The 27,414-nt window shown below is 47.1% G+C and overlaps 1 protein-coding gene across 1 annotated transcript in view; it reads right to left on the bottom strand.

The window, feature by feature from the left end:
• Positions 1-1,307: 1,307 nt before the first annotated feature.
• LOC144798482 (C-signal-like) overlaps positions 1,308-27,414 on the bottom strand; it is a 175,468-nt gene continuing 149,361 nt past the window's right edge. The window contains exon 6 of the mRNA XM_078669382.1: positions 1,308-1,520. Within this exon, the coding sequence (XP_078525508.1) occupies positions 1,407-1,520 (114 nt within the window). The 3' untranslated portion in view covers positions 1,308-1,406. The remainder of the gene's footprint in view (positions 1,521-27,414) is intronic.

Here is a 27,414-nt window from a genome sequence, read left to right as displayed (position 1 = left end):
GGGCTCATCCTGTAGTTGGTTGGATCTCCGATGTTGCTTCTTTTATGGATTGGTTGCAGTAGGAATCCTTTCCAGGCTGCAGGAACTGTTGAGTTAGTCATACAAAACTTGTATAATGGGTTAAGTATTGTTGCCCAGAATGCGGAGTCCTCTTTGAAAAGTTGTCCAGGGAGGCCATTGCTTCTAATGTTTTTTAGTATTATTAGCACTCGGTTCTACACATCAAGAGGTTCGCTTGATTCTTCAGTGGTTATTTGAGTTACCAGGTTTTTGTTACCAGTGACATTGTGCAGGCTAGTGCTCGTGAATGGTCATTGATGATCTAGCGAGGTGTTGTGAGAAGAGTTACAGTAGAGTGTTTTCACACGGAAGATCCAGGTGTGGCTTGGCACTTTGTTTAGCTGGTCATGACCATGCACGAAGAGACTGTTGATGTACATCCAGAATTCTGCTTGTCTACTTGGGTTTGAAAGACTGTGGATGTGCAGCCATTAGGATTTTTTTTGTTGCCTTTTAAAGATCCATATGTTTCTCCTATTTTTGTCATCCTATTTTGTCTCTTGCCCGCTTGTGGTTGGCTTGTCTCAGTGCCATCTTGCTACATTGGATTATTTTACACCTTGGCTTGGCAACACACCCTTTCTTTGGATTCTGACTGATGAGTAAGTTTAGTACCAAACAATAGGCAGTACAGCTCTGGGACCAATTTTGTCCATTTTGTGTGTGTATTCCATTCAGTGTAGTCGCTGTTAAGTGCAGGCCAGTTGTTTTTCCAGGCTGTCAGGCCCGGTGTGTTGATTTTATTCCATTTCAGTCGACTTAGGAACATATGTATTTCCTCCCCGTTAGGTGCACCCAGGCGGGCAGTGTACTTAAGAGTGACTGTTTGCAGAGAAATAGCTGTGAACAATGGGAGGTGGTCACCGGTTGACTGTACTGGCTTTTGGAATTCAACCACTCCTTCACTAAAAAAAATCTCTTAAAAGCCAAAGGTGATACAGGATGTTCAGAACATGCAATTTATGCAGGGCCTTTCATATTTCATATCATCTTGCTTACCCTTTTTTATTTTTTTCCTTTTGTTTTTCCACTCTACCTCTTTCAAGGAGATTTTTAGTCAGCTGTTATGACTGAGAATCTCCATCGAAGGTACAAAGCGGACAATTTTAGGGCAGTGTAATGTGCTGCTTTTTGCTTGGCAGACAAACCTCTTAAACACACTCACACATATGAACATCCATACACATGTGCAAAAGAATTCACTGCTCAGCTCAAAGGAACTTAAACAATCACAGTAAACTCTCATAATAATAAAACAAGATTTATTTAGGGAAATTTCAAATAATGGTCATAAAACCATCATAGGTTCTTCTAGAGGTCCTTGATGCTGATGGCAGGTTGGTCCCTCACCAAGGGACTGTCTTTCCTTCCCAGTCCAGCAGACATCCATTGTCTTTTTCAGTGAGACTGTAGAGAACATTCAGGATCCCTTTTACGCTGTCGGGTGGGGTCAAGGGCGCCTGGAAAAAAGACACACACTGTTTAGCACAGCTGGTAACAGTCCTGTTGTGTGCTTAGTCAAAACATTTACTCAAACAGCCTTAGACCGTCTACAGTTTCTTGAATTCAAACATGGGAGATAGGAACTGGTAGGGCTCCAGATATCTTAACTTAGTGGCACAGTAGCTCAATTTGTTTCTTGGTTACCTCACAAATCTCACATTTGCTCAGTAGTTACATGAAAAAACTCAGATGTAATTAAAATTCTGAAGTGATGCTTCAACGCTGGAAAAACGTATATGGTCGAATAACTCTTGAGGCTATATGTGAATCAATGCCAGAATTGTAACCTCTTTCCCCACTGGACAATATATATGAGAATAAACTCGAAAAATCAAGTAAGATCAGATTTTGAGCACCTTAGATTTTTTCTAGTTCCATTTGCAGCTGTCAATATGGACTGAGTACGATCACCAATAAGATCTGCAAATGTTGCAGAGGTTGTAGATATCATCAAGTATCGCGGGCTTTGGTTATCTGTATATGCCTACAGTTTATGAACCTAACTAGAATTTTGGTTCATGCTGTGTCGGACTGTTTACTTGTACAGTTGAAAATTCAATAATGTCATCCCTACATGGCACCAATTACCAACTGATCAACTGCTCGCTTAAAAATATGCAAAAACCACAAGGTGATGAATGGAATGATTGAATTAATCTCAGCCACTGACAATCGCTCGGGCTGCATACAAATCCATCTTTTGTTTGCCCACAATGCCACCTCAGTTTGGACCCAGTCGTATGCAGATCAGTTTTGACCCTGCTCCAATTGCAACAGTCCAGCCCAAACTGCCAGGCCAGGTCCTCCCTAAACTGTAACGCAAGCAACCTAGGATGGATTTCGGCCTAGTTAGGGTTTTTTAGTCAGGTATAGCTAGGTTCTATTGGCACAGTGAGCCCGGGATCCTTGTCTGGGCATACCCGGCACACTTAGGAAGGCAAATGCAAAAACAACAAGGTGAATGATGGAACGCTTTAATTAATCTCAGCCACTGACAACTGCTCGGGCTGCATCCCAATCCATCTTTTGTTGCCCACCATGCCACCTCAGTTCGGAACCAGGCAGAAACAACCAGTCTTGACTATGCTCCTCAAAGCAACAGTTCAGCCCGATCTGAAAGGCCAGGTCCTCCCTGAACTGGAACACAAGGAATATAGGACTGGTTTTGCCCAATCCCCTCCTTAAGGTTCCCATGGATATTGGTCTTCCTTTCCTCCAGGGAATCATGATCCCTGCATAACATTTCGAACACAAAGTTTTCCCACTCCAACATGGCCATCATCTTCAGAAAATATGTTACTATACTCCAACTTCTTGCATATATACTGTAACCTGCTGAAGTTTATTCATTTGCCATGTATTCTCAATCAGACCACTTTTCAGCCCACCTTCTTACCTAAAGGCAAAATATTACTCACTATAGAGATACAGCATTGACCACTTCGAAGAACTTCACTTTGTAGTTATTTTTGTGTCTACCATGACAAGTTCCCAAGTGAACAACCACAGGCGTGGGATTAAAAGCTATAATGTACCTGCCATTAAATCCATGGCTGAGCGCCCGTCAAGTGGGTTGCTAATATTCTTGCAGTCCACCCTATTGCACTCTATCACAGTAGTTGGCACAGACTCTCCTGATCTCCTCTCCAATGACTGATTTTTTTTCCTCAACTAAAAACCCTACCGCTCTTGGGGGCTCATTTATGAGCCATTGCGTCACTTTTGCACCACTGGTGCGTCATTTTTTGTGACGCACCAGCAGTGTAAAAAATGCGCCTTGTTGCGCCACATTTACAAAGTGACGCATCTAGGTAGATGCGTCACTTTGTAAACCCCTGCGCTACATTATACCTGCGCCAGGCAAGAAAGGGTCATAGAAGTGACGCAGTGAAATCTACCAGATTTCACTGCACCACTTCTAGGACTCAAATGCGTCAAAATCTTACGCCTGCCTCACAGTAGGTGTAAGACTGACGCAAGCCCTTTCACATGGGGCTTGCCCCATGTGAAAGGACACATTGCTGGGGTTGCGTCACTTTTGTGTCACACTCCAGCAATGCGTCACTTTTGCGCGATACAGATACGTCAGAAATACTGACGTATCTGTAACTCCTTGCGACATGATGCGTCATACAGTAAATATGACGCATCAGGTGTGTCGCAAGGAGTACGCACTGAGAAGTGACGCATCGCTGCTTTCATGCAGCGATGCATCATTTCTCATAAATGAGGCCCCTGGTAATCAACATGTATAATATGAGTGGGGGTCGCAAGCAGGGATCCCAGGCTCTGCTGGTTTTGGACCAATTATTGGTAGCTCAATCTGACACACACCACATCTTTGTAGCTGGGGATTTAAATGTATCATTTGAACCCAACGGCGTGCCACAAGAACTATCTAGCACAGGGGATTTAATTTGGGGGATCCCTGCTTTTTCAACCCCTCTAAAAGGAATCTCTCCAGAGCAACCCTCCAGGTTGTTGATCTCACCCTGACACATGGGTTACATGCATGCATGCACCCGGCGGACGCCCTCGGTTAAAATGCCTGCTCCTACGTTTAGAAGAGGGCTGTACTACAGCATCGTAGATTTCATCCTATTGGATGTGAGACTGAGGTAAATTGGGGGATATGTCGTGGTGGAGAGTGACAAATGTGACCATAATCCTCTGATACTTAAACTGAAGCAGTCGATGACCATGCACCCTCCTCATGATGTATGTGGCCAACAAAATTCCCTGAAAGTCACAAATAATAGGAGGAATGTTAAGTGGGAGATAGTGAATTCACCCCAACACAGTTATGGACCTACACCTCACGCTTGTTATAAATATGGAAAATATGTTAGCAAATTGGGGAGAGAGCATAGCAATTTTATGAGAGCACAACATAGTATTCTTAAAACTAGGCAAACTTTTTCCTAAGGTGGTCTCGGCGCTGAAAACCAACTGGCCCAATGGGGTGGTTTAATAGATCATGCAAAACTGCAGGGTTGGTGCTGGATCCGATAAAAAAGGAGACATTTGTAACATTAGGGAAAGCAGAGCTAAGTATGGGGCTAAAGGAAGCTAAAGCAACCTGGGAAAATTATATTTGGGCTAAACCTTTGGAAGCTGCGACCTCCAATATTCAGACGTGTTCTGGTCCTTGGTTAGCCTTGGTAGTTAGAAATTGAGCAAATCTGCTGAGCCCTTTTGATCTTGCCCTGCTCATTTCGGGAGACTATATTCAGACCACCTACAGACAAGAGAGAACCCATGCTCCTATGGAGGCCACTTACTCGCTAAAATCCAATCTGGCCCCAGTAGTCTTTTCGTTGGAGGAAACTGCACATGTCATTGCCTCCTTTAGGCCAGGAAAAGCACCAGGGGCCTTATTTATGAGAAATGACGCATCGCTGCGTGAAAGCAGCGATGCGTCACTTCTCAGTGCGCCCTCCTTGTGACATACCTGATGCGTCATATTTAATGTATGACGCATCATGTCACAAGGAGTTACAGATACGTCAGTATTTCTGACGTATCTGTAAGCGCAAAAGTCACGCATTGCTGGGGTGTGTCACAAAAGTGACGCAACTCCAGCAATGCGTCCTTTCACATGGGGAAAGCCCCATGTGAAAGGGCTTGCGTCGGTCTTACGCCTGCTGTGAGGCAGGCGCAAGATTTTGACGCAACAGCGTCCTAAAAGTGACGCAGTGAAATCTCATAGATTTCACTGCGTCACTATTACGAGGCTTTTATGCGGGGGAACATTATACCTGACGTAGGTATAATGTAGCGCAGGGCTTTACAAAGTGACGCATCTGCTTAGATGCATCACTTAGTAAATAGTGCGCAACAGGAGGCATGTTTTACGCCGCCGATGCGTCACAAAAAGTGACGCATCGGAAGCGCAAAACTGATGCAAGGCCTAATAAATGAGGCACCAGGCCTTAACTAGATCCCCGAAGATTATTCAAATCTGACACCACTGTCTGTGTATCCTACATAAATGTTGTCTTTAACGCAATCATGAGGGAGGAGGCTATTCCCACTTGCTGAGATGGTACTAATTTTCTAAAAAGGAGGATCCCAGCATCTCATCTAATTATCTCCCAAATAGCCTTATGGATAACTTACAAAAGGTTTTCAGTAAACAGATTCTCGAGCATCTGTTGGATTGATGCGAATAGAACCATGTTCTCTCAAACCTGCAAGAGGGCTACAGGCAGAAGATGAGTTCCGTTGACCAGGCCTTCCGATCACTCTTGCCCAGGTCCATCGTCCTCCTTTTAATAAAGAGTAAACATTTTGTGGCCTTCAATGATCTCCGTGCCGCCTTTGACCTTGTGCCTTGGGGGAAATTGTGGGAGGTCCTTCTAGAAATGGGGGTCCCCTAAAACCTACTGAGCATAATTAAACCACTCCATGAGGGTAATTTTGAAAAAGTCTGGTGTGAAACCAAGTGGAAGTGACTGAGGCCATCCCATGGACCAAGGAGTGTGACAGGGCTGTGTCCTAGCGCAAACCCTGTTACTCTTATATATTAATAGCTAGGCATGCTGTCTGCTGAATTGTGTTAATGATTCTCCCTCCATGGCAGAGAACAAAATATTGGCACTCCCATTTGCAGATTACTCACTTATGTTGTTCAAAACCAAGAGGGGTCTGTAAAACCTGATCGATCGATTCAACCAGTTCTGCATAGAGTATGGTCTTGAAATTAACACCACCATAGTTAAATACATAACCTACTCTAATTGAGGTAGGGCGAGAGGGGTTATAAAAGTGGGGAATTAACCCCTGGAAAAAGTGAGAGAGTTCGACTACCTAGGTATCAGATTAGCTGAAACCAGGTCATGGGAACCACATATCCTAAAAGGAACACTTTTAGTGAAGCACAGAGCAGGAGTTAGACGTACGTTTGCAAAGAAAGCCAATTGGATCTCCCCCCTTTACCCGCCACAGAGAATTATAAATTCAAGCAAAGGGGAGCAGCGCTTTAGGAGGTGGAGTTATGGGGCCACTGAAACATTAACTTAGAGTTTGGTAGAAAACAACTTTATTAGATCATTCTGGTTTAGGGAGGGGAACCCCTGTTGGAACCCCTACGCCTGGACTTAGGTATCCATTAAATAGCAGCCTAAGCTGCATTAAGACCACTGTTATACTGGATACATATCTGGGAATATATGATTATACCACGATTTCAGTTACCACGCATGGCTTTACCACGCGAATTTTACCTCGCAAGTGGCTTTACCACGCTGGTATTTACAACGTAGCATTTTACTACGCGTTGCAACGTCTTACCTTCACGTCTTTCTCCACGAGCCCTTACTTCCATCCTCCTTTGAAACAAGCGTCAAAACACGTATACCAAAATAAAAAAAGGACTGCTTTTTTGACGTACACGGCACGTCTTTGGGGGAGGCTCTTTCCTCTTTCTTTTAAATTTATGTTCGTTTTTTTGTTAAAGTAACCTGCTTGTTATTTTTTGGGGGGGAGACCCCCCCCAGCCCCCCTCCGAGCCCCCCCACCCTCCCTCTGCCCCCCCATGCCCACGCAGATCGACTTGAAGGAATACCACGTCTCCCCCCTAGCCCGTGGTAAAGACGTCGTGGAAGGTACCCTGCGTGGAAGGCACCCTGCGTGGTAAGTGTCACGTGGTAAACGTGAGTAGTGGTAATGACTTCGTGGTAAATGATGTTTCCCCATATCTGGAGCACTAGTGAACTGTCTCACTACAGAGATGGCCCCCAAGACATTCTAAAAATGAGCTCAGCGGAAACAATAACATGGTTGGCCTCCATAGAAAGGGCCTGAATGCATCTGGGTTCGGAAAAATTTGGGGAGCAGACATGTTCCATTCAGCCAGGAGATGCCCAACTAGTAAAAAACAAACAAACACTGGTCTACAAGTAAGTTGCCAGTCACAGTGAACACCGAACAACCACAGGCACTCTGACAAGTACTTTTCTGCAACAGAAATCCACAACGCTGAGGATTCCTTAGACTACATATGACCAGCTTGTGCTCCATCTGTGTTTCTGCAATTTAGGTACACTGCCAATCGGGGTGGTGCACACTTGAGGTCACATTTCATGTTTCCACTGTAAAACTATTACGGAAACAGATGAACACTTGTTATTTTTCTGCCCTAAGTATATCAAAGCCAGGAGCAGGGCCCTGTGTTGTTCCCTCAATCTGGCAGAAAGAAGAGAGGCTTATAGAATCTGTAAGTGTGACACCTCAAAGCTAGTAGTGGCGGTGCCTAAGCTCCAGCATACAGCATGGTCTGTGATGCAAACTTTATTAGGTAGCAGGACAGATTGATCACCATAGGGGCTTGGACTTGATGAAGTTATCATGAACTGTGAAAGAACCTCTGATGAAATTTTGTTGTATACTTGTTTTAGTTGTCTTATTTATTGCTGTTTTTCTTTGTGCTGTTTGGGAAATTCTATTGTTTTTTTCTTTGATTGCCTTATGTATTATGTATAATTAAATTATATTTTGAACTATCAGTAAACAATATGATACAGTAGACTAGTTGACCTATCTTACATCACTTGGCATTTCCATTCCACAATGATAGGATTCCAGGCAATTAATATTATATTATCTTTACAAATATAATTTAGGTAATTACATATCTACTTTCTTCTAGCCAAACCCCTCCCAAGAGGCGAGTCACTCTCTCCCCCCTTAACCATTTTCCTACTGCGCCCCTTTGCAAACACCAAAGACAACTTCTTTGGTGCCAAAAAGGTTACAGTTTATTAACACATAAAATTTGAACATTCCTTCTTCATGGTCATACATACAATTCAATTAACTCATTTAGTGATTTGCCATCATAGTTAATTTAGTCCGTTTTCTGCTTGTTATCTGCTCTTAGACAAATCACTTCCTGGGGAGGGGCCCCATTACCCAGGCCACTGTGGCACGGTGTTGGGCTTCAACTTGTTACCGACTTGGTGGGTGCCCGTCCGGACTCGCCCGGGCCACAAGTGCCGTCCCGCTTGCCTTCAGGCCCATCTTGGTCCCTCCCTGCTCCTCCGGGTCCTTGCCGTGTGGCGTCCCAAGAACCCCATGTAAGCACTTCATCTATCCAGCCTGCGGCTGGGTACTAACCGCTCACCCCTTTGGTACCCCTGCTGTGAGGCATCCCAAGGCCTTGTGGGAGCCTCCCATCTACTCTATCTGTGGCTAGTGTCCACTAATGGCTCACAAAGTGCCCTTGCTGTGATGCATCCCAAGGACAGTACGTGAGCCTTCCATCTACTTCTAGCAAGTTTTCTCCTTTTCTTATCCTTCTAGGTTTTTTACCGCCACGCTACCTACGGTTTTCCAATCGGAGGGAGCTCTCCCCAGGCCCCGCTATGCTTGCCCGCTGGTTCTGCGAACCCCACTTGTTCTAGCACTCCCATGATGTTGAGCAGTAACATATCCATTCCCACTCCTGTTAGGTGCACCCCGTCCTCCGTGTGGTAGTCTGGCGACCTCAAGTTTATGAAGCTGTGCCTTACAAAACCCAGCTGTTGGCCCTACATATCTGTGACATCGTAATAATCAGTTTGCGTCTGAATTTCTCCACTGCCCCCAAGTCCATGGCCTCTCTCCAGGACTTCAGCACTATTATTTCTGAGAAGATTAACTCAGCTGACTGCACCAGCTTCGATACTGCCGCTAGTCCTTCCTGCATTTTCATCAGCAGGCTCCTCCTACACATGTGGTTCTGAAAATTCGGGACTCATATGATAATTCTGGACTCGAGAATTAAACTTCGTTGAAACATGACGAATTTAGTATCAAAAGACCGAGAATGACGAGCACACCATGTACAAGCATTTTCAGCATATTCGAGTGACAATTTCACCTCGAAATCGTCATTTTCGTTCTGAAACCTTGGCTTCCATTTTATGTATGGCAGCCATTTTGTGAGTTGCTCTTTACATAGGCCTTAATCCAGGTGAATTCGATTCCAAAAGGACACGTACACCTTAATCGACTTTCCTATGACCTGTGCAAGTTGGAACCATTGCCCCAGGCCGAACCTGTTAGGTCAGTTCCTCTCCCAGTGGCCGAACAAGATAGCATCAAGGCTCAACAAGCCATAAAACCCTTTCAGCGCACACACACCTGCCGTATCTTGCTCACATCTGTCTCTGCTCTTTTTGCTTCACTTGCTTTATGATGGGGAGGTGCCCATTTTTATTGGGGGTCCAACGATATCTGATGAAATGTTGGGCCTTGCCGGGTGATTTGTTGTAGGCTGGACAAAGTGAAATATGGACATGTCATCATGACTCTGCTTTTTCCTTTGTAACAAAGAAATGTAAATGGTATACTGTAAATTCGAAGAATGTTTGCCTGAAGCTGAATATTTTGTATAAAAAGAGAAGCCTGGTTTTGTGAAGTCGAGCAGTCTCCTGAGAATATATTCCCCGTGTGTTGTACTTCTAGGACACTTGTTACCTTGGTTGCAGCCAATAAAATCGATCCTTGACTTCACCTAGAAGACTCTGAGTTTCTGTGGTCTGAATCAGGAAGGACTCGAGGTCTCTGGGTGTACCCTGACACAGCTGGGTTGCCGGTTCTGTGCCGGTTCTCAAAAACCCAGTACCTCAGTTGGCGCCCAACGTTTGGGGCGATACCAGTGGTACCAGCCCAGCCAGAGGTTCGTGAGGAGCTTCGTGTGAAAATTCCAGAGGACGGCCAACCACTTCATCGACCCCTGCATGTCGACGTGGTCCGAAGGTCTTTGCTGCGAGGTTCCCCGCTTCCCGACGGCTACAAAGGACTGCTGCGCTGGCTATCGCCCTGATTTGGACCCTTGAAGTTTGGTAGAGCGAAACACTAAGACGAGTCTTCTGGTGACGTCATCGATATCTCAGTTAAGTATAAGTGGAGCGTCTCCCAGTCCTTAGTTGGTTTTGATTTGGAGCTTGCAAGCACCAAAGCCGAAGGACTCGTGTATTCACGAGAAATATCGTAATCGATAATCCTTTGAAGTTTGGAGCTAGACTAGAGAGCGAAGATGCCTAGTCTTAGACTTGGAAATTTGTTTTGTCTTGGTTGTAATAATAGGGACTCCCGATTGGAGGACTCATGTCCGGTTCCTCCAGTTGGAAGTCCAACTTACGAATTATATGTCAAACACGGAGTAGGCCCCATCACATACAATGAAGTATGGATCAAATACACCAGAAAAGATGGTGTTTTAAAATGGCCCCAATATGGTAGCTTTGATAACGAAATCTTAGATAACCTTGAAGTTAAACTTTTCAAAAAGAAAGCCCGGCCGGCGATGTTTGACTCTTTCCGCCTATGGCGTAAGGAAGCCAAACAAAAGGAAATTAAATTAGAAAAGAAAAATAAGAGAGAAAGGGGTATTTCAGTAATGCAAGCTGCTATGCAGTTTAGAGACAATGAAGAAGAACAGATGAGTGAGCAGTTGCACAGGCAACATAAAATGGCATTAGATAAATGCTATCCAGTTTTGCCGCCTCTAAAACAAGATGCAGCGAAAAACCTTGAAAAAGATCCATTAATGACGCATTTATTAAGTTTGCCACCCCCCTATGCACAGAATCCTACAGCACCTCCGCAACCCTTAGTCGCGCAACCTGTGATTGCATTGCCTCCTGCTCCTCTACAGCAACCACCAGCTGCTCTTCAGCTGGCTCCTGCTCCTTCGGTGCAGCCTCCTCAAGGCCCACCGATTACATCTACTTCCCCTATGTTGTCTACGACTTTGCCTAGTGCACCTTCCATTTCTCCTAATGCTCCCCCTGCTATTGCCTCTACTTCTGCCTTATCTCACCCCGTTTTTCCACCCGTTCTTCCTTCAGTTTCTCCTTCCGTTCGGCAGAAAATGGCCAACACTGTTACTAACCTTTTCTCACCTCTTTTCGGGTCGCCTACTACGACCCCTAACACAGGACGGAGACAGTTGCGAAGTCAACTGCCTGACTATCAAGAGAGAGATTTATTGAATCGTTCAGCGCGTAAATGGGTTATGGATACTGTAAAGTATGATGTAGAGTCTGTCATGGAAGTCTTCCGTCAGTGGGAAGCACAGACGCAGAGATATGTTTTTGAGCAAATGTGTGTTTTCCTCTGCGAGGATTTGGAAGACAATGATCTGGAATGCAACCCTCAAGAGTTATGTCGTGTACGGTTCAAGTTTGGAGAGGGCATGATCGTAGGTCCCGATGTCGAGAGAGCGGTTGAGATATTGTTATCATATCGGAGTAAGGGGAGCACTTCTGGATCACAATCTGAGCATGGTGCATCTGGAAAAAGGCGCGACAATACCCCATGAGAGAAGTTCCCCCACAATGGAGAGAGGGCGACCCAACTGTTGATCCCCCCATTCTGCCACACTTTCAGCGCGTGTGGGTACATGTCCCATGGAAGCGAGCTGAAGTTTTAGCACTTAAACAGACATTACCTGATCCGCGTAAAAATCCTGCAGGGTATTACAAAGAGTTGTCACAAACTGCTGGGTCATGTATAATGAATTTAGCCGATATCGATATGTTATTTGGGAATGTTGTTCCACAGCCTTTATGGGGTAAGATTCGTCATACAGATCATGATCAGGAGTTAGGTGACTCATGGGCTAATATTGCTGCTGCAGATGCCCGACAAGTTGGTGGTGCTAAGCCTGAGCCTTTAGTAGCCGAACTCCCTGGTAAAATAGTTGATTACATGAAAACGATAATGCCTGCAGTACGTGTAAATTGGGATAAGTTGTCTGCATGTAAGCAGAAGAAAGAAGAAACTGTCTCAGATTTCTTCACCAGGTTTGAAAAGACTTTTGTCGACCACAGTGGTCAAGATATGACCACAGAAGGTGGTCAGAGATTGTTCGTCGATAAATTCGTGCACAATCTGCTTCCAGAATTGTGTAAAAAGTTAAAGGATTCAGAAAGTTCTTGGGCAGTTTCGTCTTCAGCACAAATATTAGCTACTGCACAATATTACGAAAATCAAGACAAAGACGAGAAAGATAGAGCAGAAAAGAAAACTAAAGAGTTGAAAACGAAGGTTTTGTTACAGCAAGCATATCCGCCACGTGGTGGTGGTAATCAGAATAATGGTGGTCAGAATAACTATCGGAATAATTATCAGCAGCCTCAACAGTATCAGAGGAACTTGCACAGAGTAGAGTACACTCAGCAACGTGTCCCTGTAGGCCCCAACCAGTGTTCATATTGCTGTTACAGCGCGCAAATGGTGGTTCTAGTGTAAGAGGTCGTGGTGTTCAACAAGCGCCTAGAGGTAGAGGACGCGGAAACGTCCCCCAGAACGCACGTCCCCTTCCACCACAAAATTCTATGAATAGGTTCGATCAGCAGAATAACGCATCTGACAGGACAGCTCAATACTATGTTGATGATTACTATACAGAGGATGAGTATTTGGAAGGTAATAATTGCTAGGACAGCCATAGACAAAGAGAGGGAGTTGTTTCAGTTCCAGTAGATCAGAGTGGACCATACGTTGAGGTGATTACATCAGGTGTGTCAGAACCTTTTCTGTTGGATACTGGTGCTACAAAGAGTTCTATTATGCACTCCAAACTCCCTGGCGCACCTTTGTCTGGCGAAATGAACGTTTCTGTAGGTTTTTCTGGCGCCCCAGTTAGAAATCCGATTTCTGACCCTTTGTCTCTTTCTGTTGGTCCTCGTGAATTAGAAGCACCCCTTATCCTGACAACAGGATGTGGTGAAAACTTGCTAGGATTGAATTTGTTAAAAAGACTGTATGCGACTTTGTACTGTTCTCCTTCAGGAGTACAACTTACTTTAGGTAAGAAAGTGGTTTCTCCAATGTATTTGTCGAGAGACAAACTTCCAACATAATTGTCATCTCTCCCCGATATTCTTTGGGCTACTGGTCCTAATGATGTAGGTCTTTTGGAAATACCACCATATGTTGTAACATTGAAAGCCAATGTTAGAATGCCACGAATTCCCCAATACAAAATCTCTAGTGAAGGTGAAAAAGCTTTGCTAGCGATCGTTTACGAGCTAATTGAAAAAGATGTGATTGAAGAGACAAGAGGCAACGTTTGCAATAGTCCTGTTCTGCCTGTTTTGAAACGAACTGATCCATCTCAGCCACCCGTGTACAGATTTGTGATTGATCTCAGAGAGGTGAATAAAATAGTTGTGCCACAATTCCCAGTTGTCCCCGACATTACTACATTATTGACTCTGATTCCAGCTTCTGCCACTTGGTTCTCGGTGATTGACTTGAAGAATACTTTCTTCAGCATCCCGATTGCTGAGGAGAGCAGGGATATTTTTTCCTTCAGTTTAGGAGGACGAAGCTTCCGCTTTAAACGCGCTCCTCAGGGCTACTGTGAAAGTCCATCAATATATAGTCAAGCTCTAAAAACACAGCTTGATACGATTGTTTTACCTGATGGCGCTGCCCTTATTCAGTATGTAGATGATTTGCTCATTGCTGCAGATACTGAGGAAATATGCACGAAAGCCACATTGTCATTGTTGCGGCATTTGTGTGATTTGCATCACAAGGTGTCACTTTCCAAACTACAATATTGTCGACAAGAAGTGACCTACTTAGTTCACCTCTTATCGAAGGAGGGAAGGAAACTGACCCCAGAAAGAATACAGGCAATAGCGAAATTGAGTGTGCCAAGAACACAGAGAGAAGTGCGTGCTTTCTTGGGCATTACATCGTACTGCAGACAGTGGATTCCAAATTTTTTGTTATTAGCCAAACCTTTGGTGGCATTAACGTGTAAAGACACACACAATCCCGTTCCTTGGTCTGAAGAGTGTCAGAAAAGTTTTTCTGAATTGCGCACAGCATTATGTTCGGCTCCTGTGTTAGGTACCCCCAACTACAGTAAGCCTTTTACATTGTATGTCCATGAGAAGGAAGGTTGTGCATTGTCAGTTCTGACTCAGTTATTTGGGGACAGACAACGTCCATGCGCGTATTTTTCGTCGACTTTGGATCCGGTAGCTAGAGCATTGCCAAGTTGTTTAAGAGCCACAGCGGCAGCAGCTGTTTCTATTCGACAGTCTGCTGGTCTAGTAATGAATAATACACTAGTCGTGATGTTCCCACTTGCAGTAGACACGTTGTTAAATAGAACCAAGACGCAGCACTTAACTAGTGCTCGATTGTCAGGTTACGAATTAACATTGTTAGCGAGTCATGTGCACATAAAAAGGTGCAGTACTTTAAACCTAACTACGTTGTTGCCAATTGTAGAAGAATTAGATACTTCAGAACAGCATGATTGTTTTCTCAGAACAGAAGAAGAGACGAAAGGAAGAGTTGATCTTTACGACACTCCTCTTGCTGAATGTGATGGTACGTTGTGGGTGGATGGTTCATGCTTCAAGCTCCCGAATGGTGACACGACTGCAGCATATGCTGTCACGACTTTGCATACAATTGTTGAAGCTGCACGTATTCCACATAATTCAGCTCAAGCAGCAGAATTGATTGCACTTACCAGAGCATGTGTATTGTCTAAAGGAATGAAAGTGACTATCTATACCGATAGCCAGTATGCATTTGGTGTGGCTCATAGTTCTGGACGATTTTGGAGAGAACGTGGGTTCCTGACTTCGCATGGTCAGTTGGTGAATGAGCTTCTTGAATCACTGACCATGCCTCTGCAAGTAGCGATTGTGAAATGTAGTGCTCACAAGAAGGTGACTGATGATGTTGGTCGTGGAAATGCATTTGCTGACGAAATCGCGAAAAAAACTGCAAGGAATGTGATGAGCCGAATGTATGTTGCAGGCCCTGCAAGATGGACTGGTGATGTTGGAATGTGTCAAGACACGATAGAGAGTGTGAAGTCCATTCAAGCTGAGGCCACAGAGAAAGAGTTGAGCGCGTGGAGAGAAAGTACGGGTAGAATGGATGCAAATGGTTGTTGGGTTGAACTGTCAGAGCATCAGAGATGGTTGTTACCCGATGCATATGTGCTTGCAGTGGTTACAATGGCTCATGGAATGGCTCACATCAGCGTGAAAGGGATTTGCAAGTTGTTGGCTCCAGTATGGCAGAATTCAGGGATTCCCAAGTGTGCAGAGAATGTCGTCAAGAATTGCATGGTATGTCTGAAACACAATCCTGGTAGGGGAACCCCAACTCCAGCTGGTCATTTTGCACCTCCTACGTATCCGTTCGAGGTTTTGCAGCTAGATTTCATCCACATGGAGAGGTGCAACAATTTAAAATACGTACTCGTTGTTGTCTGTGCCTTCTCAAGATGGGTAGAAGCATATCCCTTAAAAGACAATACTGCCTTGTCCACAGCGAAAGCCCTTGTGAAAGAGTTCTTCCCCAGGTTTGGAATGCCTAGAATGGTCTGGAGTGATAACGGAAGTGAATTTGTGGGTCGAGTGATGAAGAGAGTATGTGAAGGACTAGGTATCCAGCAGAAGTTCCACGCTGCAAATCACCCCCAATCAGCTGGATTAGTAGAATGTTACAACGGCACTTTAAAACTTAAACTGGCCAAAATCCAAGCGAGCACAGGTCTTAAATGGCCTAATGCTCTACCCCTAGCACTCCTGTCCACCAGAATGACTGTGCATTCACGAGTGAAACTTAGCCCCTACGAAATTGTTTTTGGACGCCCAGCCAACATATGGGGAGTGCCTAGACCCACTTAGTTCAGTGAACTCGAACACCCTGTTTTGCTTGATTATCTGTATGAATTGACGGATAAATTGCGTGTTTTGCATCAACAGGTTCACGACACCGTGCCTCCGGTCTCTGAGACTCCAGGACATCAGATCGACCCTGGATCCTGGGTGTTGGTCAAGAACTTCCAGAGAACAAAGAACGACCAGCCCAGGTGGACCGGACCGCACCTCGTCCTTCTTTCCACAAGATCCGCCATTCGAGTGGATGTGAAGGCCAACTGGATCCACGGGGTCCATTGTAAAAGAATCCCTTTATCTCTGTCTTATGACCCGTGGGTCCAGAAGGGTGTCGCTGACTCAGAACCTGAAACCGTGCCACGTGTCCTACCTTTCAGTGATACACGTGTAAAAGGAACACTAACTGAACAAGAGAGAGACACTATTGTGCAACCAGCAGTAGCACCATCAAAGCGATTGAACACTACAGAACCTGAACTCTTGTTCCAGGACCAAACAGTACACGGAAGAGAACGTTACAATTTGAGACCGAGACCTATGGACAAACAAAGATATTTCTTTTTTCCTTCCAAGTACTATTTTTTTAAGTGCAGCTCTCCCATCTGAAGAAAACTTGCTTATTTTTGTTTTTCGAACCGCCATCCGGGTTCCGCTGCTAGGGCCGCGATTGCTTAAAGTCTTTGGGGTGCAGCTAACGACGTTAGGTCGGCAGTTCTGGTCGGTCTAAGGGAGTTGCCCTGGACTGACAGAAGCATTCCTTAGCAGAGTCAACCTCCTGTCGCGGGCAGCACTTTAGAGAGGATGGAGTTTTCCGAGATGGAGAGACCTGCCAAGGAAATGAACTTTAAACACAGGATTTGTAAAATTATGACAAAGAAAAGCTTCTTGATATTGTGCATATTTGTGTTGTTCAGTATGATGATATTTTTAGTAAGTAATGTCTTGTTCTCTTTTCAAGTAACATTTGCACCCACTTCATCGCCTATACCTCCCCCTTCTACTGTTTCTTCACATTCTTTTCAACCCCTTCCTGAACACGAATCCGCTAGGAGACTAGAGTTTATCAATAACTCCTTTGTTCAGCTCTTGCACCAACACCAACTTGTAATGAACACGACTAACTGTTGGGTGTGCAGTCTTATGCCTCACACAACGGATAAAGGTATCCCTTATCTGGTCCTGCCATTTAGCCACAATGGCTCGGTGTGGGCATACAGAACAATGTTCATATATGCACGTGAAGTCTACCCCCTACGCTCTATGAAAGACAATCCCAAGAATAGTGCTCTAGTCAAGGGTATAGTTGACATGATTAAGGATGGTATTTCTTATGAAACTACCCCCGAAGATGAGATACGTGCCTATATAGGATGGAACGTGACAGGATATGGAGCTATTCTGAGTGAGAAACAGCAAGCTAAGATATCTTCCCCGATTTGGATTGTACCCCATCAGGGTCACCTGTGTCTGCAAGGTACTGGCAAGAATCCCAGAGCTCAGTTAGGGAAGAGTGTCTGTACTGAAACGTACGTTTTTGGGTCTCAGACTTCCCCTGCGTTTTTGGCAGCTAAGGGTACCTATTTCATCTGCCATGATAGAGCCTATACATGGTTGCCCCCTGACTTTTCGGGCTCATGTTTTGTTTCATTCCTGTTGCCTCCCACCTCACAGCAGCGGCAGATTACCACAAGACAAGGATGGTTAGAGGTGTCTTGAGTAAAGAGGACACTGCAGGACAAGAATTTGGGGACTTCGCAAAGGGTTTTCTGCCGTTCTGGGGATCCATGGCTAACAGCAGGAACATAAGGCAATTGACAAGGGTAGTTGAGTCCACCGTAATAGAAACTGCTGGTGCCCTTAGTAACCTGACTGCTGAGCTCCAGTCGGATCGTCTTATGACCCTTCAGAACAGGGTCGCATTAGATGTCATACTTGCAGACCGAGGTGGGGTATGCAGATTGATCCAATCGAGATGCTGTGTTTTCATCCCAGATAACGCTCCAACAGTGTACCAGGCCATCTCCAAACTACATAAGATTTCCGAATCTATTCATGTGGATAAAGGAGATTGGTCGTTAATGGGATGGTTCTGGGAACTGATATCCGCCTGGAGATGGAAAATTCTGATGGTCATTGGGATGGTCTTAGCCATTCTTTTCCTGTTCTGTCAATGCGTACAGTGTGCTCCTGCAATATGTGGCCTCTGTGTCACATCATGTGTAAGGAAGCCTGTATCAAGAGATGAACTAAGTACTAGAATGATGTTACAGCAACATCTCAATGACTTTAGGAATATAGATCTGGACTCAGATTAGCATGAGGATAGATTAATTGCCTATGTAAGGGCAAAAGGAGGGTTTGTGGTTCTGAAAATTCTGGACTCATATGATAATTCTGGACTCGAGAATTAAACTTCGTCGAAACATGACGAATTTAGTATCAAAAGACCGAGAATGACGAGCACACCATGTACAAGCATTTTCAGCATATTCGAGTGATAATTTCACCTCAAAATTGTCATTTTCGTTCTGAAACCTTGGCTTCCATTTTATGTATGGCAGCCATTTTGTGAGTTGCCCTTTACATAGGCCTTAATCCAGCTGAATTCGATTCCAAAAGGACACGTACACCTTAATCGACTTTCCTATGACCTGTGCAAGTTGGAACCATTGCCCCAGGCCGAACCTGTTAGGTCAGTTCCTCTCCCAGTGGCCGAACAAGATAGCATCAAGGCTCAACAAGCCATAAAACCCTTTCAGCGCACACACACCTGCCGTATCTTGCTCACATCTGTCTCTGCTCTTTTTGCTTCACTTGCTTTATGATGGGGAGCTGCCCATTTTTATTGGGGGTCCAACGATATCTGATGAAATGTTGGGCCTTGCCGGGTGATTTGTTGTAGGCTGGACGAAGTGAAATATGGACATGTCATCATGACTCTGCTTTTTCCTTTGTAACAAAGAAATGTAAATGGTATACTGTAAATTCGAAGAATGTTTGCCTGAAGCTGAATATTTTGTATAAAAAGAGAAGCCTGGTTTTGTGAAGTCGAGCAGTCTCCTGAGAATATACTCCCCGCGTGTTGTACTTCTAGGACACTTGTTACCTTGGTTGCAGCCAATAAAATTGATCCTTGACTTCACCTAGAAGACTCTGAGTTTCTGTGGTCTGAATCAGGAAGGACTCGAGGTCTCTGGGTGTACCCTGACACCGCTGGGTTGCCGGTTCTGTGCCGGTTCTCAAAAACCCAGTACCTCACACATTGAGGCCAGGTCGTTGCCTCCTAGGTGGACTACCACTGCGTCTGGTTTGCCACCTTTCCCCAGTGCGTCTTGCAATGCGAGTAGCAGTTGGTCCCATTTCATTCCTGGACGACCCAACCAAACTATGGGGCTGATTAGGATGGCGAACAGACTTTGTCCGTCCGCCATCCTGTCGTGGGAAGGGACCGTCTGCCATAAGGGCGGAGGTCCCGTGCGTCGAATTAGGATGCACCCGCCACAGTGGCGGGTGCATCCCGCATTTTTAAGATTGCTGTGGGCGCCGCAATGTTAAAAATGCATGTTGTGCATTTCAAAGCACAACATGACAAGCACCGCGCGGTGCCTGCCATGTTGTACTAAGAAACGCGGGGGGACCATAGGTACCCCCCATGTGCACCCCCAGCCCCTCCTTCTCCCTGGGGGCCCGCAACAGGCCCCCAAAGCAAAGACCGTATGCCCTTCCACGGTGGCAATGCCGCAGTGGAAAGGCATAGGACCGCAGGCATTGTAATATGGTTGGCGGTGTCTCGCAGACACCGGCACCATATGTACAAACTTTTTCCGCCGGTCGCAAAGGCGACCGGCGGAAAAGCGGCGGACGGTCTTCCCGTCCACCGCGGACCCCCCAGCCATCCTAATGTGTGGGGGGGTAATTTCTGTGAGGATGTCGCGCGGATTGCCCCCGCCGGGTCGGCAGTGGCTACCGCCAGTTCGGCGGGGGCAATCCATCCGCCATCCTAATCGGCCCCTATGTCGGTGCTTTGCAGCCACATCCCGTGAAATCCATGTCTGGCCACTGCGCACTGCAGCACCCGTGTAACATAGGAATGTGCCACAATCCACACCGTCTTGCGCTGCCCGGGTGGACCTAAAATGGGGGGGTTGGAGGGGGGGGAGAAATTTGGGCTCAGTACAGTGTGGGGTGTGTATAATATTTGAAAGCGCCAGACGCCCACTGCTCAATTCCCTTGATTTGCTCGCTGCCCATGCCCAGACACGCCGCAGTAGTTGCGGCCCGATTCCGAAAGAATGTGATCCATAAGCCTTGGCCGGGAGTCTCACCGCCCCCAAGGCCCTCCTCATTACTGCTATAAATTGAAAGCGGCTGAGGAATGATCCATCTTCATGTCTGAAAAGCGGCCCCGGTCTAGGTTCTAAGGATGCCATGAATTTTTGCACCAGGCATACAAGGCAGCAGGGTTCCCCCTTTATGCAATTTAGTCTGGTCCACCTCCCTTTGCCTACTTGGTCTGTTTTTGACCTCCACAGCAGGATGTCCATGTAGCCCTCCGCAAGCGTGAGGTTGGTCCGGTGTACACATGCCGTGCTTGGGTCCCTTACCGCTGGGGCCACCAGCTCGCTCACCCTGTATGCCCCGAAAAAGGCCAGTGTGAATGCTGCCATGAAAAGTACAGCCTCCTTCTCTGATGTGCATTAAACCCCACAGGGCCATTATCCTTTGTTGCAGTATGCTGAAGTGAATGGGCCTTCTCGTGTCCTTCCTTGCCTTCTGCATCCTGCCCCAGCCTTTCATTTCCATTCTACATTGAAAATCCCTGGTAGGGTCCTCCTCCTTCACCATCTTTGTATAGTAGGTTGCTGCGCTCAAATGTGCTTGTGCCCATGATCTCGACCTGGCCAATAGAGATGCCCATTCTATGAAGTGCAGGATTCCGCTTTGCCCTACCGGCTGTCCTTTTGTTAGCCCTGTTACTGCAGTAAATGTCGCCCAGCACTTATGATAGCGGTGCAATGTTTTTGGGGTCAGTGCGTTGCTCAGCATCTCTTCTACGCCAGCTCTACCCATGTCCAAGCTTCTTCCGGCACTGGGGTCATTCCTTGGCCCACATCTGGAGTGAGGTCTCGGAATCTTGCCAACTGAAAACAAGAAATGGCATCCGCAACGGAGGTCTCGATTCCTGGTAAGTGTTGTGCCCTGAGTGCGATATTCACCTTCAGCTGGCATTGGACTAGTCTGTGCAGCAGGCTAACCACCGCCGCACATTTTGCCATCCCGGTGTTGTTCGCCTTTACTACTGCATGGTTTTCAGACCACAGTATTATCTGCTTGTTCGCCAGCCGTTCAGCCCAAATGTGAAAGGCCACTACTATGGGGAACAATTCCAATAGTGAAAGGTTTGCTGTGGTCCCTGCTTGTTTCCTGGCCTCAGGCCATGACCCTGCCGTCCAAGCAGTCCCTAGGATAGCCCCGAAGCCCCCAGCTGCGTCTGTGTACAGCCGGAGATGTGCTGCTGGCACCCATGGCTCTCGCCAAGAATGTGCCATTGAAATTGGACAGGTAAGATTTCCATTGTTCTAAGTCTGCTTTTACCCCATGCGTTAGGCAGACCCTGTGGTGCATCTGTGACATGCCCCTAGTCAGCCATGCCAGTCTTCTTGCAAACGCGTGCCCTGCCGGGATCACCCTTGTGGTAAAATTCAATTTCCCCAGCAGCTGCTGCACTTCACCTAGCGTAGGTTTCTTCTGTAGCCTCAGCCTACCCATTATTTCCTTAAGCTCTGACACCTTGTTGGGTGTTGGTTTGCATGTTCCTGTCACCGAGTCTAGTTCTATTCCTAAGAAGACCAGCTTTGTGGTCAGGCCTTCTGTCTTGGCTTGCGCTAGCAGAATGCCTAGCTCCCGGGCCAGCGCTATGAAGCTTTGCAAGAGGTGGGCACAGTCTCCTGTCTCTGCCTTGCCAATGAAGAGGAAGTCGTCCAAGTAATGGACCCCTACGCAGGTGCGCGTCCCTAGTTCCCACACTAGGAAGCTGCTAAATGCCTCAAAATATACACATGCTATTGAGCAACCCATTGGCAAGCATTTGTCAAAGTAGTTTTCCCCATCAAACTGGAAACCTAGCAAATAGTAGCTATCTGGGTGGACTGACAGGAGGCAGAAAGCCAACTCTATGTCTGTAACAGGACCCCGTCCCCTCCTGCCTGATCAGGTCCACTGCGTCATCCACTGATGCATGGGCTACTGTGTAAATGTCCTGATCCAGCCAGTCGTTAATGGAATCCCCTTGTGGGTGGGACGAATGGTATATTAGCCTGAATTTCCCTTCCTCGTTCTTAGGTACCACGCATAGTGGTGAGACCACCAAGTCCTCCAATGGGGGGGGGGAGTGGGGTGGGGGTTCTTGGTGAACGGTCCGGCCACCTGCTCCAGTTGAACCTCTTTGCCCACCTCTTCTCTAGCTAAGCCCCAATTTTCCCTTGCTGATTTTAGGTTCCAGCTGTCCCGTGCACCCCTGGGTCCTTTGTATGGTATTATGAAGCCTTGTGTAAAACCTTATGCCAGCCTTTGTCTGTGGCCTTGGGATACTGACAGAATGATTATACCAGCCTGCTGGTTTTAATAGGGGTCGGTAGCAGCTGCCCCCTACCCTTGCCCCCCATCTGTGGGGGCTTGCTCCTCACTTCTTTGCGTCAGCTTTCTCTTTGCCTGCCCCTGCTCCCTGATCCTGCCTGCAGCGACTTGTGGGGTGGTTTCTCCCGCAGGAACTACAAGAGTGTTTGAACCTGCATGCTGTCCCCCACTGTACAGTTGTCTTTGTTAAATTTCCAGCAAGGTTTTCTGGATTTGGTACTGCACTGGGGCTCTTGCCCTTGAAACCTTGGCTTTGCCCCTCGTATTTGCTCTTACTCCCGTAAGTGAGAATATTGTTATCCCTTGAGCTGACCCCCTTCCCTGGCCACTACCATGTGCATTCAAAAACCCTCCATATCCTGTCAGTCCACTCCATAAATAGCCAGGTTTGCATTTTCTCCCTGAAGCCCTCATTATATTTTAACCAGGCTTTCCCCTGATAGTTCAATTGGGCGCTCTGGGGGAACTTCTCCACAAACACAAGCTAGGGTCCTGAAAGCTTTCAACCAATTCTCTAGCGAACCCCTCCACCCTGGGTTTGCGTAGATCCCTCCTATCGTCCTCTTTCTTGTCCTGGGTTGTCAGGTCTAGGCCTGCCTGCCGTACCTCCAGTAGGGAAAAGAGGTCTATAAACTCTTTCCGCCATATTCTTTCTTTTACTGCTAGCGGGATGAGGTTGGCTAGTCCCAGGAGTTTTGTGGTTGTGGGGGGATACCCCATGGAGGCGCGCAGGTAAGCGCTGGCCGGCTTCCAGTTGGTGTCTGTGCCTTCCCCTGGTGCCCCTTTCTTGCCTGCCTTGGCTGCCCCGGGGTTTGTTGCCCCCTCTTGTCCCGATGCTACCTGGTTGTCCGCCCCACCTGGTATAACTATTTGGGGTTTCTCCCTGGTCTTATTTGCCCTCTTTGAGCCTCCCCTTTGGTACAGCCCTTGCTCCTGCTCCTGGCTGCCCACTTGATTGTTTGTGCCCCATTATGGGCCTACTCCATAGGGTGGTCCTGAACCAGGCCATTGTTAGCAGGGCATCCAGGGTGGCTGGCCCCATGCCTCCCCCTGAATAAACTGTGTGTCCCACCCCTGCCCTGTTTGCCGGGGGTGACCGGGCCAGGGCCTTTGCCACGCTAGATTGCTCACTCCCTGCTGTGTACCCAGGTTCACTATTTGCCCTGGCTTCCCTTCTGCTGTTGCATCACGCTGCCCTCTTCCATGCACCCTTTGGTCATGTGGCGTGCATTTCTTACCCTTGTCCACAGCAGTCGCGGAGTCAATCTCTGCGCGATTCCGGAGGGGTCGCCATGCTGGCTACAGACCCCTCATCATCGCTGCTCACCTCGGTCTCGGACCTGGATGCCACTTCTGGTGTCACTGTCCACCTGCCCTCCCTGGCCAGTGATTTCTTTCTCTTTGCTTTCGCAGTTATTTTTGGGGCCACTATTCTGGCTACATGCCCCTTAGCGCCCGGTTTCTTGGTGGGCAGGGTGGGAGCTGCTGCCAGCTGCTGTCTCCTTTTAAGGTCTCGCCTACGACGAACGCGCTGAAAGCGCGTTCTCGCAAGCGAGAACTATAGTCGTCGTCTCAGCAGTCTGAGACCGACGAAGTGAGACAAGACCTGGCCGCGCGCGTTTCTCCATAGGGTAACGTTGTGCGCGCGGCCAGGTCTTGTCTCCACGGCATGCGAATGCAGACCGGATCGCGTTGCGCGCCTCTCTGGAATGCAGGGGGAGTCTGCAGAGAGGCGGGCGGCGCTGATAAACAGGCAAGAGACGCATGTGGAATCCGAGTCTGCCAGGCTGCACGCGCTTTGCTGCCCGGCATTTACTTTCGCTGTTCTTGTTTCCTGAGTAGTTGCTTGTTTTACTTTCTGCAACCTCTCGTCGTGTTTTCATTTGAATATTTAATTCTTGCATAATTAACTGTGGTAAATGCCATCCACGGCCCTGCACTCCAGATTTCAGCACTCATAACTTTACTTTCATTTCCTCAGCAAAATGCCATGTTCCATTTCCAGGCACCTTTGATCAGCACGGTAGCAGTGAGCACGGCACAGATTAATCGGTTTGTCAGTGGAAATACACGTACAGCGCTCCGATACCTTTGAGTTGATTTGGCACTAAAAGAAACATTTCTGTGTTGGGTAAATCACAGCTTGTGATGCTAGGCAATTCTTGATCGTGCTCATGCCAGGAGTCTTCCACAACACTCTTGCACATGACTTTGAGCCGAGGATGCGGCATAGATTTACCAACGGAATAGTTTAAATTGACTAACAGGGCCAAAGTATTTTCACCACGCAGAAGTCAGCGACTGATATGCAAATTACCTTGTAACATGAGGCACGTAGGTTGTAGACGATGTATATGACCATTTGTCATGTACCAAGTGCTCTATGAGAGTGCTATAAGACTTGCCATTTAATAATAATAATGCCATTTATTTATCAGTTTTCAAAACCAACACCTAAATAAAAAAATTGTCATTTACAATGCCAATAGCTCTAACTTTTGCTAAGGCGAGACCGTTGCATTGTAAATGCTTGTTCTTCCTTGGGGTGCGTCTTTAATCTGTTGATCCACCCATGATTTCCCTTTCAGGGCTACTAATGCCCGGGCTCTGTCCAGCATTGTCTGTAGGTCCTCATCCAGTTCTGAGTCATTCTCCTCTCTTCTCCTATCTTGCCCCTTCTATGGGGCTTCTGCTGCCCCATCCATGTTCCTGAAACACGCTGGGGGCCGTTTAGCCCTTCCGGCCACCCCCGTTGCTGGCCATCCTGCCTGTTTACCTGATTTGAGCCACCTACCCTTGTGCTGCTGTTGTGTGGTGGCAGTGGGGAGGCAGGCTCCTTTGCAGCCCTGCAGTGCACAACAGACGACATCAAAAAAGGCCCACACTTGCTACAGTCCTAGCGTTTGGAAAGCTCCTCCCTGCTTTGTTTTTAGAGCCTTTCTGATCCGGCTCCCGAACGTTCCGTGTGAACGCTCAGTACTTCTTGCTCCCCTGATACTCTGCCAGCGTGCTTCTCGCTCCCCTCAACGCGCTGATGCAAGCAGGTACCCCGAGTGCTCCGGCCTCAGTAATCCTCGCTGACGATGCTGAGGATAACCTGGGCCGCTGCCCTTTAAATTCCGGCTTGCCTCGATGTTCCGGCCCCTTTAAGGCGGAACCGCAGTCTTTCCAGCTGCCTCCTCAGTGTGACGATGACGGGGATGCCCCGGGGCAGGGGCGGCCTTAGAGGCATGTGCAAGCTGTGCACCTGCACAGGGCCACCACGCCAATATATATCCTTAATATAATAATCCTCTGAGGATGGATACATATTTGCGTGGCGACCCCTTACAGGGATATGGCAGCCTCTGGCTCCGTTCCACTTCCAAACACCCTGACCCCCCCCCTCTTCACTGGCCTCAACGCTCCGCCCTGCCCAGACCCCCTCTTCCGGGGCCCCCTACCTACGCTCCCTGCCCAGGGCCGCCATGAGCCTAGAGCCGCCCCTGCCCGGGGCCGCTGACCCTTTAAATCCTGGCTCAACCTGATGCTTCGCCCTCTGTGCGGCAGGTCTTTTCGTCTGCCTCCGCTCCTTCCCAAACAAGCAAAAACCTTCCAACAGCTTGTCGTCATCGTGGTGTCAGTCCTGGTTACCTACGGTTCGATCCTGCTGGATCCGGATTATCGCAAGTCTTTGTCCCGACCACAGGGCTCCTCAGGCCCGTCCCCACAGGTACGATAACGCCACCAATGATTCTCTCTTCTTACGCTAGAGGGGGTTTGTATGCTCAAGGGGGCCTCTCGTTCCCTTAACCCCATCTGCAGCTTGTGGCCTGCTCCCCTGATTGGTAGCGGCCAAACCAGCCCGGAACGACAAATAGTGGTCACCCCTTTTTCCCCCCAAGATTGCGCCTCGGAGGAGGAAAGCTTCTTGCCTCCGGGCGGCATGTCCCGGGCCCCCATTGGGTCCGGCTTTGCCTTCCCCGGCTCCATTGTCACCGTTACAATAAGTTACAATGAGTAGCCAAACCATGATGTTCTAATTCCTAACCATATTTAATCACAATCACCTAATTCTACGGTCCTCTATCCAAAATTATTGCAACCTCTAGATGATCACTAAGAATCCCTTCATCCCAACAACTTTTATACTGATTACCCGTTCTAATATTGTACCCACTTCAAAATAGCCAAAACTGGGCCTTCCAAACTCCATTAGTTAGGATTGGCCCCAATCAACATTCCAATGCAATTTCATGGAAACACGTGTTCTCTACTGCTTAAATAGGCACTGTGGTCCCCCGGCGGGCATACTGTTGTTATACAGTCTGCATCCAGACAGAATTATATATAGAGAACTGTATCTGTCCTGTTTGACATATTTGTTCTGTCCACTGAATATGGAAGATGGTTACAACCTGCCATCATGCGGTCGACGGACCCAGCACAACATAAGAGATACTGCATTAATCTCCTTCAACACACTGCGATACAATTGGCAGACCCTGTGGGCAGAGGAAATTTTTGAAGTAGATTCTATGGCTCATCAGGGATCACCTAACCAATATTGTTTATTTTTATT

This window comes from Lissotriton helveticus, chromosome 12 (genome assembly GCF_964261635.1).
Source record: "Lissotriton helveticus chromosome 12, aLisHel1.1, whole genome shotgun sequence".
Taxonomy (NCBI): Eukaryota; Metazoa; Chordata; class Amphibia; order Caudata; family Salamandridae; genus Lissotriton; species Lissotriton helveticus.
The sequence above is the reverse complement of the archived record's forward strand: the minus strand, read 5'-3'. Positions and strand labels throughout refer to the sequence as shown.